The sequence below is a fragment of the Bidens hawaiensis genome, unplaced genomic scaffold (assembly GCF_021521415.1).
Source record: "Bidens hawaiensis isolate Kalapana, Puna unplaced genomic scaffold, B.hawaiensis_p1.1 tig00028261_1, whole genome shotgun sequence".
Lineage (NCBI taxonomy): Eukaryota > Viridiplantae > Streptophyta > Magnoliopsida > Asterales > Asteraceae > Bidens > Bidens hawaiensis.
Window position 1 is genome coordinate 17,328 of NW_027494606.1, and position 20,756 is coordinate 38,083.

General features: G+C 32.3%; 2 protein-coding genes across 3 annotated transcripts; both read right to left on the reverse strand.

Moving 5' to 3' along the window:
- Positions 1-2,372: 2,372 nt before the first annotated feature.
- On the reverse strand, positions 2,373-7,324 carry LOC143576679 (protein STAY-GREEN 1, chloroplastic-like). Its single transcript, XM_077060716.1, has 4 exons — positions 6,942-7,324; positions 6,665-6,838; positions 2,862-3,029; positions 2,373-2,767 (listed from the first exon to the last, which is right to left on the reverse strand). The coding sequence occupies exons 1-4, from the start codon at positions 7,056-7,058 to the stop codon at positions 2,486-2,488; spliced, it is 741 nt and encodes a 246-aa protein (XP_076916831.1). The 5' UTR covers positions 7,059-7,324; the 3' UTR covers positions 2,373-2,485.
- Positions 7,325-14,009: 6,685 nt separating this feature from the next.
- LOC143576677 (protein TPX2-like) lies at positions 14,010-20,052 on the reverse strand. 2 transcript variants are annotated; one of them, XR_013142986.1, is made up of 16 exons: positions 19,647-20,052; positions 18,027-18,170; positions 17,553-17,775; positions 17,345-17,429; positions 17,157-17,207; positions 16,983-17,080; positions 16,816-16,891; positions 16,681-16,743; positions 16,063-16,150; positions 15,942-15,999; positions 15,790-15,868; positions 15,625-15,690; positions 15,491-15,553; positions 15,336-15,395; positions 15,132-15,249; positions 14,010-14,547 (listed from the first exon to the last, which is right to left on the reverse strand). XR_013142986.1 is itself a non-coding variant. In XM_077060713.1 (16 exons), exons 1-16 carry the CDS (start codon positions 19,846-19,848, stop codon positions 14,529-14,531), a joined length of 1,503 nt encoding a protein of 500 aa, XP_076916828.1. In that variant the 5' UTR covers positions 19,849-20,052; the 3' UTR covers positions 14,010-14,528. The 2 variants fall into 2 exon arrangements, 1 of the variants encoding a protein (XP_076916828.1); XM_077060713.1 differs by having other exon boundaries at positions 15,132-15,259.
- Between the last annotated feature and the right edge of the window lie 704 nt (positions 20,053-20,756).

The window sequence follows — 20,756 nt, forward strand, 5'->3', positions numbered from 1 at the left end:
TATAAAACTCATATAGGCCTATATGTTTCATATAAGCCATGATATCACATATAGTTCTTCATGGGCCTATATGCCTAGTGTTGGCCCTATACGCTCCGTATACTTTTTTGTTGATGAAATATACTCGAATATGTCCTATACAACTCGTATAGTTCTTTATGGATGAACTATACGCCTCATATAGGCCTATACGCCTCATATAGGCCATAATATCCTATTCTAGTTCATATTTCCAGATTTTTGACATTCATTCATATATATGATATACGACACGTGTAGGTTTCTGTTAACATCATCTAACACCTATACAACCCATATAGTTCCATACAAGTTGTATAAGGGTCATGTGTATTGAAATATAGTATTTAGGGATAAACCAGACCTTTGGAGTGAGTACTAAAACCCTAAATACTATATTTCAATATGCCGACAAACATGGTTAACTCGAAATATTATATTCCAGTAATATTGTGTAAAGGCCCTAGTGTCACATATCTCATATCTTATAAAATTGTTAGAATTGTAATTCAATATTTAATATTTGGTTTATTGAATTTTAATAATCCAAATTTTGGTTATTGGCCGATATTAATCCTAACTTAAGAAATTCCCTAGAATAATCCCAACTTTCACTCTATTGGCCTCCACTGAGCCTTTTCTTAACAGGAACTAACCCAGTTAGTTTTAGGGCAAAATATGTCATTTCTATAAATTGAAGGGGACAAACGAAAAATGTAAATTAACTTAATAACTCAATGACACAGGCGCCACCACCACCGCGGTCGTCGCCACCGACACCGCGACCCTCGACACTGCCACCACCACCACCACGACCGCCGCCGTCGACACCGCCATTACCACCGCGACCTCCGCCATTGCCTCCACCGCCACCACCGGTGGCGGAGGCCGCAATGGTGGGGGTGACAATGTCGACGACGGCGGTCGTGGTGGTGGTGGTGGCAGTGTCGAGGGTCGCGGTGTCGGTGGCGGTGACCGCGGTGGTGGTTGCGCCCATTACGTTGAGTTTTTAAGTTAATTTATATTTTTCGTTTATCCCCTAAATTTGTAGAAATGACATATTTTGCCTTAAAACTAACTGGGTTAGTTCATGTTAAGAAAAGGCTCAGTGGAGGCCAACAGAGTGAAAGCTGAAATTATTCTATGGAATTTCTTAAATTGAGATTAATATCGGCCAATAGGCCAAAGTTTGGATTATTAAAATCCAATATACCTTAATATTTTAAGTTGTTTTTTTAAGTTTATACTTTATGTGGTGCATATGACTAGTTGACTATAACTTAAAATGAATGAAAGACTAAAATTTGTTGTGTAAAACTGTAAATCAAATCAATAATTCGTGGCCCTTAGATGACGTTAGTAATGGTGTCCATGGCAACAACCACACAACGACTCAACGGTGTGTGGTACTTCTGATTTCTGGAAAGGCTGACGAACCGGGTTTGAGGTTTGACAATAGTGATTGATTTCTATGTCCAATGAAAGAGTCACACCAATTTTTTTTCCTTCTTTCGAATAGCAGTCAAGTGCAATGGAAAACATAATAAGCTTTAATATAAAATATGCATATGGATTATAAATATATAATATGCATATCCATTATAATAGTTATATTTATGTATATTTGTAACAGAAAAACCCTACCCAAAAGACTAGTTTATTGGCTGAGGGAACCTATTTAGCTTATTATAAACTTCACATCAATTCCCCACACAAGCGATGTGAGACAAATCCTATACGTTACAATGGTTTCAGTCCGTAACAATATTTTTAATAGAACTAAATAATAATAGTTTGTTCACATAAACAATTATACATCCTTGGATGGACCACTACGACCATACTATACCAGCATTCACCATAACTAGTTACAGCAATGGGCTGATTCTTGAGCTTGTGTTTTAATAATATTTAGTCGTTCAGATAAAAAAATATAGCAAACGCCAGTAAGTTTTCGGTTTGAATTTAGCTGGTTAAATTGAGTATATGTAAAGACTTTTAACAATTTTTGAGAGCTAACTACTAAAATTAAAGTAGGAATTTGCTCAAGGTTAAATTGGAAAGGGCCCAATTTTATAGTTAACCTTTAGCCTTCAAATACATTGAGCCACCCCTGTTTCGTATGACCCAAAAAAATGGAGCCGAATGTCTCAATGAAAGCATCTCTATCTCTTGGTATGGGGAAAACTTGCTCTCGTCCCACCTTCTAGAACGTTACCATATGAGTGGGATTTTACTGGTACATTTGCTTGTTTGCAAATCTTCGTAAACCACCAACATATATCATACCAATATTACATGTCACAATAAAAGAATACATACAAACATGAAAAATATAAACAACATCAACACCTATATTTATCTTCATTATCTTTCATCTTGATAGGGTTCTGTTAGGATCTCATATTTCAATGACCCTTCAATACTTAAATCAATTTTTTTGGCCTAAGCCTTCGGGTGTCCCATTCTAATCTCTCACACCATTGGCCACGTCTTTTGACCATGGGATTGAAGTCACTGATGGAAAACAACATGAGCAGTCCATTTGACACGGACTTGGAATCATATCAATTGGCGTGGTGGGTCCACGCCTAAAATAGGACCCACCGGCTTCTTTAAGTTGGCCCCAACATTCCACCCTGTTAAACTCGGGAATGTTGGAGTGAAAATAAACCCAAACCAAAGCCTCTTGTAGGTCAGGATAATTGTTCAACAAATTACCATCTCCGTGAGCAAATGCCTTCAACACCTATAGTTAAACATCATGCATTAATACTTTACAAAATAATAATAATAATAAATAAATAAATAAAAATACTGTAAGTATTGATTGTTGTACGTACCAGTGGTAGTTCTTTGGTAAAAATGAAGAACCTTAGACGAGCACATAAGTCTAGAAGAAAATGGCCACCACTAATGTGGCAATGTACATGAAGTGACATATTTTCTTTCACCTTTCTCCATTCTGCCACCACTTCATCCCTGTATAACTTGTTATACCACCCTTGCAACTACAACTCAAAATAATAATATCATAATTATGTCTTTGCCCTTTTGTTGTAAAAGCATTTAAAAGAGCATATAACGTTGTCATAACTAAAGAACCCACATACTTCAATCAAAATGATCAACTCCCCAAACGTAACTATCCAAAAGGAGTGTCTAAGACCTTAATTTAGCCTAGTCTGGCAGTTTTAAAAAAAGTTATCATGTACTTTAAATTGAGTATAAATCGCTGACAGTTAAACTATTTGCAACGCTAAAGGCTTATCGAGTGGCTTTCCAGCCCCTCACTCTCTTTCTTCTCCTCTTGCTCTCGCAAAACACCCCTCCACTCCCGCATGTGTTTGCCATCATGTGCTTCTCTTCTCTCTTGTTGTTACCTCCTTCCTCCACATCAAACGGACACTTTTCACGAATGTTGTTGCTTTGATAAAGGCCTTATCGTATTCGTTGTAAGGGCACCCACAATGAAGTTAAAAGATAAACGTGACACCTTGTTAAAGATAAAGGTCCAATGGACATTTTCCCAAACTTGTAATCTCTTATTTAATATAATTTAGTTTATTTCATTATATCTTGTATGGATACCTTTATTTGTATTTTTATAAACTTAGCTATTTCTAATTTTTCTATGTGAAATTTGGTGACTACATACTAAATACACTTACTCTCTTATCATCTTTATTTATGTTGTGAGAAAACTATGTTTGTTTCTATATATAATTTAGCTATACTGGTTGATTGGTTACCGGATAATACAATGACATATAATACACATACATTAAATATTTTACATATGATTGAAAAGAAGACACGGACACATGATGATGAATCAACTTCAAATAGAAATCAATGTCAAATTGTCATGTGAGCAGAATTTCTTAAAACTATAGTTTAACACGTGTCAAAAAAAATTATCGATCAATGAATAAAGTCCGGTTACCGGGGGTAACCCAATGACAAAGACGACTCTATATGCCCACGATTATGGACATCGTTGGGTAACCAAAGCCAATATCACCAGTTCTTGGGAAAACCCACTATGGTAAAACCCGGTATGAATCAGATTCGAACTTGTCAAATACCTTAATATTTTATCGACTTGTGTAGATCTCTTTAAAAAATTATAGCAGTAAAATGATAATAATTATTAAATTAATCATATATATATATATATATATATTAAATTAATTTAAATTAATCATAATAATATTATAAAAAAATTTAAGCCTTGGAAAAACAAATAAAAAGTAATTGAGAAAATTCTCAAAATGACCCGTTTTAGGAGAGAGAGAGAGAGACCAAAAATGTCTCCACTTTTGCTTAATTTCATAAATAGCCGTTTCAATAGTGACGATGAAATTTATATGCCAATGACAAGAAGACACGTGGCATTCAAACTCGTTGTTGAAGATGAGTTTGAGGTCAAAACTTAACGTGAAGATGAGTTTGAGCTCAAAACCCATGGTTAAGATGAGTTTGAATGCCTATGTGTCAGTTTTTATTGGTCTTTTAAAACTAAACGTTGACTCCAGAATCTTATCTTCATGATTAGATAGGGATGGGCTATTTCTGGAATTAAGCAAAAGGGAGTGACATTTTTAGACTTTCTTTTCTAAAATGGGTCATTATGAGAATTTTTCAAAGTAATTATTATTCATATTCAACAGAAATTACTATATACAATATAAATTAATTAATATATACACTATAATATAAATTATAAATTAATTAATATCATATCACATAATATACATATTGAGGTGTTCAAAAAAACCGGTTATAGAACCGGTTTGGTCGGTTAACCGAAAACCGGTTAATAGAAAAACCGGTTAGATCGGTTATTGAACCGCCGGTTAGTACTTCGGTTACTCATTCGTGGACAAAAACCGGTTATTGAACCGGTTAGTAAAAAAACCGGTTAAATTTAAAAACCGGTTATAAAAAAACCGGTTAACCTAAAAACCGGTTAACCGGTTTTTGACCGTTATAAAACGGCCATATGACCGTTTGGGTCCTTTTTTGCCCGTTTTTTTTAACATTTTACCCCCACAAACAACTATATATAGTTTAGGTTGGGTAGGTTAGCTCACACTCGATTATACAACTTTACTAGCTCTAAACGTTTATTTCATACGCGATTATTTTGTTATCTCACACTCAATTATACCACATTACCACTCCATACGCTCTTATTTCGTAGTCGTTTATTTCATACTCGTACTCGTTTATTTCATACTCGATTATACGCTCTTATTATCATGGCCTCCCAAAGTGTTGCTTCATCCGTCAACATGGGTGCCTCGAACACAGCAAGTTGTTCATGTAATCGTGTCTAAGCATTCATTTTCCTAATATGTGCTCTTATTTACTTGTTGATTTGGATTTTTCTAATTTAGTTAAAGAAACAGCAAACATTGAGGCAAATCATGAACAAACTGCGATTGGGAACAACAGGAGCATCTGCTAGTTCACGATTTAATGTTTGTATTTTTGAGTTAAATCATGAACAACAGTTCTTGGCAGAGATTTCTTCAGTGTTAATGATTTAATGTTTGTATTTTTGAGTTACGAATATGCGATAACGATTTAATGTTTGTATTTTTAATGTAAAAACTATAAATGAAAGTTATGTGTTTTTAATCTTTGGTTTGTTGAAAACACATTCACCAACACACACTCATACTCATCTTCCAAGCAAAGAACCCTAACAACGAAAGCAAAGAATGGCTTCGGTCAGTCCGTTTTGCCTTGTAGTTACCGGTTTGCCTTGTAGTTACCGGTTTGTTTATACTGTGAAAAAATAATGGTCTTCATTAAGTACAAAATATAAAAAACAAATATTCGTATTTGAAACCGCGAAATTTAAAAAAAAAAAAAAACGGTTAATAAAAAAACCGGTTAATAAAAAAAACCGGTTAATAAAAAAACCGGTTTATTAACCGGTTCTAACCGGTTTCTAAACCGGTCATAACCGGTTAGGGTTTTGACAGAAAAAAACCGGTTATTAACTGGTCCGGTTATTAACCGAACCGGTTTTTTTCCGGGCCAAAAAAAACCGGTCCGGTTAATAACCGAACCGGTTTTTTTAAAAAAAACCGGTTTGTGCACCTCTATATACATATATAAAAAAATCGTAAATTTGTCGGAAAGGAAGATAGGGACACATGATGAAACAAAATGTAAAAGAAAAGAAAATCAAAGGCATGTTTAGATACAGGACGCAAGAGAGTAGATCAATCATGAGCTGGATGAACCAGATCCACAAAAAACCTCAAATAAGTTAAGAGCTTAAACAAGCTCTTCAACAAACACAGGCCTCAAAAATAAAGTTTAATGTTTTAACGAATTCAGGCCAAACTTACTTTAGATTTTTTTTAACAGAATTCTTTTAACTTTGTGAACCGTAGGATTTTAACCCAAGATTTTCCCTCTCAAACTCGTGATGTATAAAGGCTATGCCTTTAAATAATAACAATAATAATAATATTTAAAGGCTTTCCTTTAAATATGTAGATCTCTTAAATAATAATAATCATAATATTTTTATTACTCAAATGGAATAATCAATCCACTGTATGCATTCTATCATAATTTTCTTAAAAGAAATTCTTCAAATAATAAACAAAAAGACTAAAATTACCTGAGAATTATTGATGTTCTGAGAGATAGCAAGAGTTAACTTGGAAGTAATATCACTATGTGTAAGTGTGTATGTTCTTGGCAGATTCCCAGGATGTTTCTTCTCATCAACTCCCAAGAACAACACTTTTAGCTTTGAAGCTTCAAATATTGATGGCCCAAATAATCTTGCAACCTGCAGATTCAGTCACAACAAACCATATATATATATCCATCAAAAACCCCATAATAACTTTTTAAAAAAATGTTTAAAAAAAGGTTGCATGATTTATGGTTACAGGTGAGTGAATCTTCTTGATCTTTGATGGTGTTTTGAAGATGAACAAAGAGCTTTGATGGTGATCAAGAAGTGAAGATGAAGTGTTGAGCTTGGATGGGATGATCAGAGAACCCATTTGATTTGGTTGCTAAATCTGGTAAGAATTGAACTGTTGGTTTGTACAATAATAGAAAGTTAGATGACCAAATCTAACAAAGATCTAACACAAGTGAGAATTTTATTATAATATTATATGTTATGTTTTGTTTTGAAGTTGAATCTTGAAAGTAAGGAGTGGCGTGTTGGGATTAAAAGAAGTTGCTTTAAAGTCCTAAATTCTTGGTGAAGCCGACCATGTTTTTTCTTCTCTTTTTGTTTGTTTGTTTGTTTGGGATATTTCCAAAATGCTACATTGATATTATGAATGCAACACATAACACACTAAGAACACGTGTTTGATTTATGAATTTGAAATTAAATCATGGCATGACGGACGGGTAAGTAATGAGATGAATATCCGTATGTATGACTCGGTCAAGTGGTGGTTGTCGTGGATATTCATATATACGAAGAAGCATGAATACGACGCCAAGAGGATTTAGATACTGACTTTCACAGGAGATAACTCTAAGCGGTTTTGGAGTGGATCAATTGGATGAATTTGCAACACAAAATGTCGTTAGCCTCATCACATTAAGTAAAATCTATTTATAACTACCATTCGGTATGAAAATCAATATTGAGGTACCATCGGAAAAATAAATGTGTGAGAGACCGAATGATCTAATTATCGGGTATTGTTAGTTGTCACTATCATTGATATAACCATATTTATGTTATCTTACATGTGATTGGTTGTTATAACCTTAATTGTGTTATCTTACATGTGATTGGTGGTCACTTTACCACTTATAAATGCATACCACATAATCGAAGCACCGTGGGTGAACCTAACACAATCCGGATTCCATATATCCAAATACCGTAGCTATATATATATCTCTTCATATACTTTTTTTTACTGAGCAAAATATCCAATACATTCAATCAAAGCAATAGATATTAAGAGAACAAGTAATTAAAGTATTCTTGTGTTTTATTTGTTTATAATATATGGATACATTCACCTGGTTACGATAGTAACTTTGACATGTATAATTTAGTTTAGGAAAATTACACAATTGTCGAACAACAAAAGGATCGTTCTAGAAACATAACTTCTACCATAGTTTAAGGATATTGTTTGATCATCTGTTAGCATAGCATCATTCAATGACAAGATAGAAGAATTGGTAGATCTAAATCAAAACCATATAAATACAACAGCAACAACGACAACAATAATAGTTCATTTAGTATGAAATTTTCAAGAAAGAGTACGTGTTAAGAGTTTAGGATTGTTTATGAAACATTCACATGAACTTCTATAACAGATAACCAATGAAAAATATCATGTTTAATTAACAAAAAAACCTATTTAATAAGAAAGTGAGAAAGTGTAAAATCCACTATCTTTTTTTATTATATTACGTGTGAGAGCATCTCTAATTCTCTATGCATAAAGATTAAAGATGAAATTGAGAAGTTGCAAACAAAATAAATGAAAGTTAATAAGACAGCCAAATAGCTTTATTAGATTGTGTCCTCATAATCTTTTTCTTCTTTAACGTGCCATACCCTTAATAAACTCCCGAAACTCCTATCGAAAACATAAAAATCTTACGTGTCATGATGTCGTCGCTTTCCTTTTTTTTGAGTCACCAGATTTGCTTGATTTTTAAATTGAGACTTCTCATGCATTTGACCCAAATTCACGGGTATGGGTCTTATCAAACCCATATATTTCTTAAACGGGTTATAACATCTCATTAAATCAAAAACCAATCTCACCAAATATTTGATATAAAAATCCTATAAAGTAGGGATACACTAAAAATTAATATATGTTTTATTTAAAAAAAGAAATATATTATTTAAATTAAAAAACTAATTTTATAGTAAAATAATAAACGGGTCTTGGGTCTCATCAAACCCATATAGCTTTTAAATCGGGTTATAACATCTCATTTATTTGTGAAACAATTTATTATCAAACCATAAGTATATTACTAACTTTCATACAATAAGGAAAATGAAAATTCAAAAAATAAATAAATATTAGAAACAAGTAATATAAAACAACCTCCGTAATATGGGGGATTAAAACGTATAAATATATTTTTTGTTCGGGTTTAGAACCCATAATCTCCACACACACAACACTGTGTAAACAAAACACTGTGTTACAAACTCCATAATACAGTACCTAGCTAATATTGAAAGAACAACCTAACTTGTCTAAACAATTAGATATTAAGATTTAAAAACTTATATGTTGTAATTGCAGCAATTAGATATTAAGATTTAAAAACTTATATGTTGTAATTGCAGCAAGATGATGCTAACATCTGATTATACAACTAGGCTTTCTGAGTATTGAGAAAGATCGATATCGGGAGTGTTAAACTAAGAATAACCATTCATAAACAATGACATGTTTATATCCAAGCAACTAATCTTCAATTCAATCCAATCTATTTCACTTATGATATTTACATATATATTAGCGCTTAATCTTCAATTCAATCCAACCCCTTTCACTTATGATATTTACATATTAGACCCTTCATTCTTTATGAACTACGACATTTTTACTTAAACTTGAACAACCCGTTAAAAAAAACCCAGCCAATAAAAATGAATAACATAATAACTAACATTAGTAATTAAAGTGATCATTCATATATATAGGATATTGGAATAAAAGTAGAAGAATACCTAAACTGAAAAAGTAGAAGTCGAACCGTGGAAGATGAACTAAGGGAACACTAGCTACTTGACTACAACGTGGAGGTCCGGTAGTAGGGGGTGGACAATGGCTTAATGAAACTTTGTTTTGTTGAATGTTGAAGTCCGGCCTAGTCCAAACGTAAAGGAACAACGAACAATGGTTTTATTTAGTTTGGGCTTTAATGTGGTTGGACTTTTTTAATTGGGTTTTAGTTGTTTTAGCTTTTAATTTGGTTGAACTTTAAACAAATAGGGGTAATGTTATATTTCTTCAGTGGTAGCGAAATAGGAAAACCGATCAAACAAAAAAAAGATTTATACTACCGACAAAAAGTTGAGGGATGGCATATTTTATCCATAGTTTGTAGCTATGTTCGCCCATGCTTAGACGGCTTCAACAATGGCTTCAACGAATGTCTAGTCAAAATTACATGAAAGAATATTAATGTATAAATTCAGAAGATTAATTCAACGACAACACACAACCTAATTATTGCTTACTTGCATTAACTATCCCTACTGCATTTAATGCATTCCTAGTAAATATAGTTTGTGAAAAATCATGTAATTGGTTGACATGGACCCTAATTAAATATGCACAACTAGTTTCATGTTTTTTTACGGACCCTAATTAATTGGTTGGCATGGACCCTAATTAAATGTCTAGTTGAGATGAAATTTGCTTATGTTACGAAGAATCCCAATTCCCACGAAAGTTCATTCAACTCAGTTTTCCAGGGAGTATTATTTGAAGATAAGATAACAATGTTTGCCTCGTCTTTCTTTTATAATGTTGGCCAATTAATCACAAATTTCAACTTTCAACAAAAGCAACTTAAATTAATAGACTATTAGCAACTAAATCAACTAATTTAACCTTGATGCGTGAAAAAAAATATATATATATATATATATAATCGGGTTAACCCGATCAGTTTCGGGTTAATCGGGTCAGGTCGGGTTAGTTGGGTTTTCCTTAAAAATATCTAACCTGCAACCCGACCTATAAAGGTTCGGGTAAGTCGGGTTCGGGTTATTCGGGTTAATCGGGTTTAACCTTGTTACTTTATAATTTTAAGTTGTTTTTTTGTTTGTAACTTGTAGGTTACAAAATTTCTAATTACACTCAATTTTCAATATTTTTTACAAGTAATTATCTTATAAGTACATATATATAGGCATGTAAATGAACTGAACAGACATGTACAAAGGTATGTCTGTGTTTTATCATTTAACTTTTAACTAACACGAACACTTAATCGAACATATATTTGTGTTCATGTCCGTTAGAAAAACTAAACATACATGTCCGTGTTCTTTTATGTTCGTTAATTTAAAATCTAAACAAATAGTTCATGAACATAATTAAACAAAGATAAACGGATATAAAGGAACATATATGTACATACATTAACGGACACAAACATATATAAACGAACATAAATGAACACATTTAAATAAACACAAACAAATATAAAACATATAAGGTGATATATTTCTAAATACAAATAATATTTAATAATTTTCTATTAATATGTAAACGAACATGAACGGACGTAAAGAAACTAAAATGAACAATCATAAACGAACAATCACAAACATAGATGAATGAGTGAAACATGTGTTCATGTCTGTTCGTTTAGTTAAATGAACACAACATAAAAGAACTTTCTGCCGAGCGATTCATGAACATACAGAATAAAGCTTACATTATTGCTTTTATAGTGCTTATTTTACCTTTTAATCATTGTATTTAAAGTAAAGTATCACCACTAATCGGGTTATTCGGTTAACCTGAAGCCCGACTTTTTTCCAACAATGAACCCGAAACCCGACCTTATTAACAATACGGGTTAACCTGATTAATACTTTTTGACCCTATTAACCCGACCCGAATTTGCTTATTCGGGTTCGGGTCGGGTTAATCGGGTTCGGGTATTTTAGACACCCCTAGTTGAGAGTGTTATTAACCAGCAGATGAAAGTTAGAAATATTAAAAACCAATATCCCATAAAATAATTCACAAATTTTCACCAACTAAACATCACATAACGGCAAGTGTACCTATAGTTATATATTATATTATTGCTAAGTCCAAATATCGAATCCGTGGACATTAAGGCGACTCAGTACAAAACCTCTATTAAGACCTAACCTGTTTAAAAGATTATTTTTAATCAACTAAAAGAAACAAATAACGAACTAAGAAACTAAACAAAAAACTAAAATGAACGAACATTAAGGAAGCACTTAGAAAAAAGCAATGACATGAAGCATATCAAATTTGGAAAGACAATTACCTTGGCAAGAAATCCTATTGATGATTTGAATGTTTTTGGGATTAATCAAATGGTACATGTTCTAAAGACACTCAAGTTTCCATCTCCTTCAAACTCACTAACTCACCTAAACGAACCAAACACGAATGATTAGAGCCTTAGATACCCTAATGAAGTCTCACCTTCCAATCTCAATAACATAATATTCTCAAAGGTCTGGTACTAGCAACTATAGGGATAAAAGGGTACTTTCATCTAACACAATCTAGGACACAAAATCACAAAATAAAATATAATAAGGTAAAGCTCACTTCTATACAACCCTGGTCTAATCATTCAATAAACAAGGTGAAATCTACAATTTGTCACCTTCTGGTTACAAGATTGGTAGGAAACTGGTATTGACAATCTCACAAGTTGTTTCCTATAGTTTTCTATTCCTAGCTAAACCATAATTAAACCAATGACAAAAATTAGATGGCCAAAACTAACAATTATACCTGAAAGACACGAAATCAATCAAACATAGTAGCAAGATGGGCAAACAAGCAATTATATCTTATATTCATAATGCATATACATCAAAGATCATGAGTGAACAGAAACTCTAAAGAACATTCAAGCCAATCGAAAAATCAAACCGAAAAACAGTCAAAATCAATTAACATACATCCAAAACCTATGTAGCCGTATTATATTTAATTGGGTAATGAATTCAAAATGGGCCATTAACCATCATCGGATTTGAATGGCTTTGAATTGTCATCCAGTTGGACAATACATTTACGATCTGTTTGTTATGGGATAATGAAATAAGCGAGTGAATGAAATGAACGAGTGAATTAAATGAACAAATGAATAAAATGAATCATTACTATTTCATTACTTTGTTTGGTTATCATGTAAGAATGAAATAAATCAACATTTTATTATTACTTTTTTATTAAATAATAAACTATTCACACGTTATTTTTTTTTTCAATTAATGAAACGGTAATAATATAATGAGATATAATAATAATTATAATTTAATAATAGTTATACTATAATAAAATAATAATGATGATGATAAAATAATAATAATAATATGAGTAATTATATTATTATTATAATTATTAATGTTATTATTGAACATTTTTCATTCCATTTTTAGAATGAAAGAAAAACCATATTTTACTAAGAAGTGAAAAATGTTATATATGGAATGAATTGCATTACTTAGAAATGATTCATTCAATTGATAAATGACAACAAACATGTTTTATTTTATTTTCTTGAAAATAAATGATCCACTTCGTTTTACATATCATTACTTCATATCAAACACTACATTAGTTTTATAACTGGGTCATTAGTTTTATAACTGGGTCATTGCTCATTGAGCTTCAATTTTATTAATTATTTCTTTATGTAGACATTTAGTTAAAGATATTATAAAAAAATATTCGATTCGTTGTCATGGTAATTTATGGCATTTTCATAAAGATCTTTAAGTTTTTTTTATTTAAAAAGCTTAGAACTCCAACCAATACCCAAGTGACCCTTTCTAAGACAAGACATCAATCATCCATATATATTTTGACTCTCCAGGGCTGGCCCATTCGAGAACAATTTCAAAGAGGAAAATTACCACGGTAGAATAACCCCTTGAATCATGTTTCAAAATTAAGACGTCAAATATCTCAAACCTTAACCATCACCCCTATGTCATTAAGCCAAAAGACAAATTGTAGATGTTGAGGTCAATCCAAAAACTAGCATTGCTGAAAAGTTAACTTGAATTACATTATTTAGCCCTCTATTTGTTCCCGCAACTTAATTTATTGTCAAACTCAAACCTTTTACATTAAAACATGTCACCACAGCTCGCAACCCCCACACGTCGTATCAAACTTTGGGGTTCCATTGAAGCATCACCTTCAACTAATAACTTTTGTTGCAAGAGTTACAGATGAAACTTTTGTTATAAACTAAACTTTTCATAAATAAACTGAATATGTATTAATAATACATAAATCGTAATTTTTTGTAACATCATCAGTAGGACAAAAAAGTACAATAATCAAAACTTTAAGCATGTGAGTTTTTGTCTCTTATGTTTCAGACACTCAGTGTACTTTCTAGAGGATCTTTTACCTTTTGGTACTATTTAAACGCAATCTTCCATCTTTGTTGATTCTTTTTTTAAAAAACTTATAAATTTATAGAAGCGAGCAATACAGCCATGCACCACCACTAAACCAGACCAAGGTTCGGTCACCGACCCGACAAACTAGCATCAATTTCCTCTATGAAATATGGCTAATCATTGTAATAAAAGTAAAAAACCACTTATGAGGAACTTTACAACTTGCCTTCTCACGCGTTTTATTAACACGTTAAAGGTCGTATGGTGTATTGTAGTCGGTAACAAGATTTGCAAGATCCAGAAGTTGCCGACATTGATGCCAATGCGCTAAATTTCTTCATTTAGTCTTCTATTAGGCAAGTTATAGACTTTAACGGGTTCCCAAGTTTCTGTTTCCAAAAGAATGAGAATTCAAAATGTATAAAATTTAAATAGAAGGAAATCATTGAAATGCAATGTTTATTAAAAATATATAAAAAATCATTTAGTTCTAAAAAAACAAGTATAAATCATGGGAGTATATTTCCGATGCATGTGAAAGAAAACGTTTGAAAAAAACAATGAACAAATTAGTTTTATAATTTTTATGTACATTACATTCACATTATTTGTATGTAAGAAGTTAAAGTTTTAAAAGATATGAACCACTGATAGAAAAATTAAACAATTTAGGTTTGTTCTTTTTGTTCTCGCGTGTAATTAAAAAACCGAGCATTATCTATGGATTTTCATTTTTGGTTTTGAATGCCAAAAAATTCATAAGAATTTAATAAATGGTGTGACACAAATATTTTATCAATTAATCAAAATAATTAACAAAAAGATTTAGGGTCAAATTCACTATTTTGAGCCAATTTCTTTTCTGCCCAAATTTTTAAGCCCGAATGGTAAAAAAAAATGAAACCTAACTGTTTTCAAACTTTGAGCCCCCAAAACCGACCCATGTACACCCCTAAGTAGACATTGTTTTTACCTGCTAATTATTGATAAGGGAGGACCTTCATTAATCGTCTTGGCTAGGTTAGCCTGTTTTGATCCCAGTTTTGGTATGGTTACCGCACTTTGTTGTTGAAACGAGCATACTCGGTTTTCTTTTGAGCCCTTGTGCCAACATAATATGTAAGTCGGTAAAAGTTTAAAAATATATTACTAAGTTAGGAGAGGGACTAGGAATAACCTTTGTGAACATAGATGGAGGCCTAGTGGACCGAGAACCAGGTTCTGATGCCAACGAGAGCTACAAATTATGCAACATTGAACAGTTTTCAACAAATAAGCCTTATGTACAGCCAAAAGATTATAACAAGCTTGTTAAATAAATCATAAACATACCTTGTTAAAGAGATCAACTGGTGGAGCATGATGAGCTCGTTTTTCGGTTTGGAAATTAAATGCCTGTTGAGAAAAATTGTAAAATATACAATTTAATAATTTTTGACTCTATTGAAATTAAACATTTAAACTACCATTGCAACTGTAGTCTCCCTCTTGCTACTTCTAAAAACTCCAAGATCTCCTTTACTTGAAAATATCTACATTTACAACAGTATGCAACTTAATTATAACTTTATTTGTACTGTAAATTAGTTAAGCTTTTATTTCCGACTGATGTATTAATTGATATCAAATACCTTCTTGTTAAGGGGTAGGGCTTTAAATCTGTGAATTGTTTCACCATCCTCTTGTTTCATAACACCAGAAATATTTGATCTGAGAGAGACACACACTGTTAAACCATTCATATAATATCTAAATAAAATCAAGTGTAAAATTACAAGAATACCCTTTGAGTTCTCTACTGCTACTTTCCGTTCCAAATGCAAGACTAGGCTTCTGTGGTGCCAGCAAAACATACATTTTTAGATCCCATTATCAGGTATGTAAACTGTCTTTGATTTATATAACCTTTAAATTGCTGTAGCATGATAAAGTTGATGTTACTGCAGAAGCAGTGTTTTGAACAGCCCTCTCTGATGTCTTCAAGTGAAACTCCTGATAACAAGCATCAATATGATTAAGCTTGTAAACTAATCGAACGAACACGAACAAAGCATGTTAGTGTTTGTTCATAGCTTTAACTGAACAAAACATGAACCGCTAAATGAAGAGTGTTAGCGCTTGTTCGTTTAACTTCATTTGTTCATTAACAGCAAAAACGAACAGTTCACAAACGTAGACAAACGAACACAACTGAGCAACACCAAATAAATGTAAACGTGAACAACAATGTGTTTGGCCTAAAAAAGTTATTAAAACTAGAATAAATTCTAACGGACCTAAAAAAGTTAAATAAATATATTAAACAAACATAAATGATTGCAAAGTTGCAAACACATGAACATAAGAGAATTTAAATGAACGAAATTCACAAACATAAATGTACAAACGAAACATGCGTTCATGTTTGTGCATTCATTAAAAAAACGAACTTCCCACTGAGCGTTCGGTTTGTTTAAAATATGATCCTTCATGTAAAATTTAAATCTTTCCATTTTATATATGATTATTATGCAACGACTTACTTGAAACTCTGGTAATTGACGAGTGGTTCTTTTTTGGTGCATCAATGAAGGTGCCTCAAAAATCTGCAAGTAACCAAGACATATAAAGAACAAATATAAAAAACCTGCAGAATAATAAACACCAAAAATACATACTTTTCGGTTGAGTGGGCGAGCTCGAAATCCGGGAGCTCTTGATGTCACGTGCTGGTTTTCATTATCATCTTTTTGCCTGATACCAAAACAATCAATACTTTAAATAAATCATGTTTTATTTCCATTTTCCAAAACAAAAGAATAAATAAGCAATATGTGGAATTAACCTTGTTCTGTGTGCCCGTTGAGCTGTTGCAAGATCGGGAGGTCTAGGAACCGTGATTCTTAACCGCCCGTGACCTAAATTACCGTCTATAATGCCTTCCTAGAAATCATCAAAAGGAAATTTAAATAAAGAATGTTCAGAAAAATAAGTGAACCACTGAGTTTAGACAACTGACCCTTTTTGGTGCCTTGTGGATAAAATTAGTTTGTTGCGTCGTGTCAGTTACCTGTTAAACCGATATTGCAGAAATGGTTAATCACATTGCAGAAATGCTTAGTTACATTTATTAACAAATGTTTTAGAATGTTATGCACAATTATAAAAAGAAAACCGTTATCCAGAAGAACACAAACTATTTCTAACCTTAAACAAGTGGCCCCCATCGAGCTTTTGTCTTTTTGCAGCTTGACTTTCGACACCCGAAGAATTGTTCCCAAATTTTTGAAATCTAACACACAGTAAAAAGAAGGTTAGATGTAATACTTACTCATTCAAACAATCATATTACTTATGGGTGTGTAACGGTACTAGATCATGCATCAACAAAAATAAAAAATTTAGGAGTATGTACCTGAAATGGTCAACTAAACGCTCCTGATTTTGTTTAGCCAGTTGACTTGCTGTTGGTTTCATTAAAGTTGATGTCCTCGGAAAAGATGGTTTCCAACTTGATTTTGCTTTAGATTTAGAACTGTCAATTCTTGCATTATTTTTAGGTATAGAGCTAGTATGTTGCTTCTGAAATGCTTGCATATAATAACTCTTCAAGTCCAAAGTATTCACCACATCAGCATCTGTGAAATATGTATCAGCAGATAGTATAGTAATAGACATCTTACATTTTATACTAATTGTGTATGTAGAATTAGGGGGGGGTTGGGATTGCTTATTGTACCCTCCTTATGACTTGTAACTTTTCTAAAAAGTCAAAAGGTGTTTGGCAAAATTGAATGTTGTGAGGGGAATAAGTCATAAGTTACACTTTTTATAAGGAGATTGAAATAAGGAATCCCAAACACCCCCTTAGTTAGAAGTCTAGTTATACCTGTGTTGCTCAAAGCCACTGTAGAATCATCCGGTGCTCGATTCGAGGCGGTATCCGACTGATTTGAATTATCAAAACCTTTGGATAATGCAGAACCATTGGCATTTTCACCTTTTTCTCTTGAAAGCAACCTCACTGCAAACGCTGAAATCAAAATATATGCACAAATTAGCAAGGATTGCGGTCACGCTGACAGAAACTTTTCACAACGAATAATAGTTTTATTGAGAAGCTATCATACAAAAATTCTGGATAATAAAACATTATTCAATGACAAACAAGTCAAATTACAATCAGAATGCATGCAATGTAAAAAGGCACATGAAAACCATATAATCATCATATAACCACAATTGGGGAGATCTCAAAATTGCATTGGGACAGTAACATCTCAGGAATAATGGGTTACCAGGACCACTTCATATGTGGAATACTGTTTTTATTTTCTGCAATCAAAAATGGACCACAGCTACAAAACAATATCAACATGAACCAGAGCCTGAACCAAAGCCATAACTTACACCACACCAAATGAGCACAGATTTCTATTATTAGCATATTCATCCATGTAATACTTTTCAACCAATATTATTTATAACAATTAGGGCACTAAGTACCAACACCATTTCACATCAGAACAATGAATACATTTGGACTTCTAATGTCAAACCTAGACCATCAAAAACAAAACTGTTGCCACATTTAACCTAACCTGTACTATTAATTTGACCTAGCAACAAGTATTTTCCATGAAATTTATCACATGCCAACCAAGAAATCTCTGATTGACCTCATAAGTCAAACATTAGGGCACATATACACACAAAAGTCAAAACTACAATATTTTCAATCGACTACGATCGAGAGGATATTCGTTAAAAACCTAAAATAACTCCTCAACCATCAAAAATTGGAAGCATAAATTAGCAATGCAACCGGCAAATACTAACATTTATCAGCAAAAAGAAAAAAAAATCAGCTACACTACTAAAATAACAACTCAATCATAAAAAATAAATTCTGAAACATAATTAGCAATATCACCAGCAAATACTAACATTTAATCATTTATATTTCATCAGTAAAAAAACCAGCTAAAAGTCCTAAAACAACTACTCAATCATAAAAAATCAGAAACATAAAATAGCATATCACCAGCATTTGACTAACATGTATAAGCAAAAAAAAATCATCTAAAACCTAAAATAACTACTTCATCATAAGCTTAAATTCGCAATGTAACCAGCAACTACTAACATTTATCAGCTAAACAAAACAGCTAATATATATATATATATATATATATATATATATATATATCAGAAGCATAAAAAAAGAAAAAAAAAGATACTTACATTTATCAGCAAAAAAATCATCTAAAAAACCTAAAATAAGTCAATCACAAGCTTAAATTAGCAATGTGACTAGCAAATACCAACATTTATCAGCAAAAATATCATCTAAAAACTTAAAATAAGTAAATAACTAGCACTCTCACCAGCAAATACTATCACTTATCAGTAAAAAAAATCATCTAAAAACCTAAAATAAGTATACAACTACTCAATCGTCAAAATCATAACCGTAAATCATCAATTAAAACATATTTCAACAGCTTACGTGAAGGCGGATAGCTTCCAACCGACTCGAACCACATTTCAGCTTCACGAGCTTCATCGATCGACTCCGTTCTCGTAAAATCGAAAAACCTAGCCGCTTCAAACTCGTAATCGATATCGATTTCCACCGCCGTGAACGTGAACTCCACCGCCGTATCTCCGCTGCTGCTATTATCATCCTCCAGTTCCATCTCCACCTCCATTTTCAAAAACTTTAATTAAACTTGTGATTTTGCTTCAGGTTTTGTACAGATTGTGAGTGTTTTGGGGACTGTGTTGTTGGTGCAGAGAAGACGGCAATGTACACATAGATTGAGTGTTTGTAGGTGTAGTAGGCCTATACATACATATGTGTGTATCTATAGGTTTAGACTTACAGAGTTAAGACACTGTAGCAACAGACAAGAGAATGGTATTAAACAGAATTTGAATCAATGGTAGAGTTAGATAACGTTATGTTTTAAGAAATGTCGAATATGCCCTTGTGTTTTAAGCTATTTGTTTCCTAACCAGGGTCCAACGAGTTGTGCATAGCAATGTGTCGACTCCAAAAGGGCAGGGGTATGTCTTTAGCAGGTTAGGGTTTGTAATTCAGAAAGGGGTGGCGGCACAGCTTGTTGCCCGCCTACCTGCTATGTTGATGTAATACCTATGTTTCTATATAATGAAAGAAGTTAAGAAAGTAAAAAAAATATATATATATATTGAGAAGTGTGTCTTTGAGAGATGTGAACGATGAGATTTTTAAAAAATTGTGAAATAAATAAATGGAACATTGGATCGTTGTTTTATTTTTATAATATGTTTTTTGAAAAAAAAATTTGAATTTTATATAATTATAAAAATGTTTTGACTTGGCTTAATTTTGACCGTAAGAATATTATGATATCGTGGATCTTTGTTTATGAATTTTGAATATATAATTGATTGAATATTATTATCTTGTTGATAGCGTATTAATGCACATTCTATAATTAGAAAAGAATTCAAGTTTCACGTTATCTATTCACATTATTTATTCTTCTAACAAGTTTTAAATTAGGTAAACTAGTAAATAATTTATAAAACATAGTTTTGAAGGTTTTCATTTGAACTATCACTGGTTTGGTCT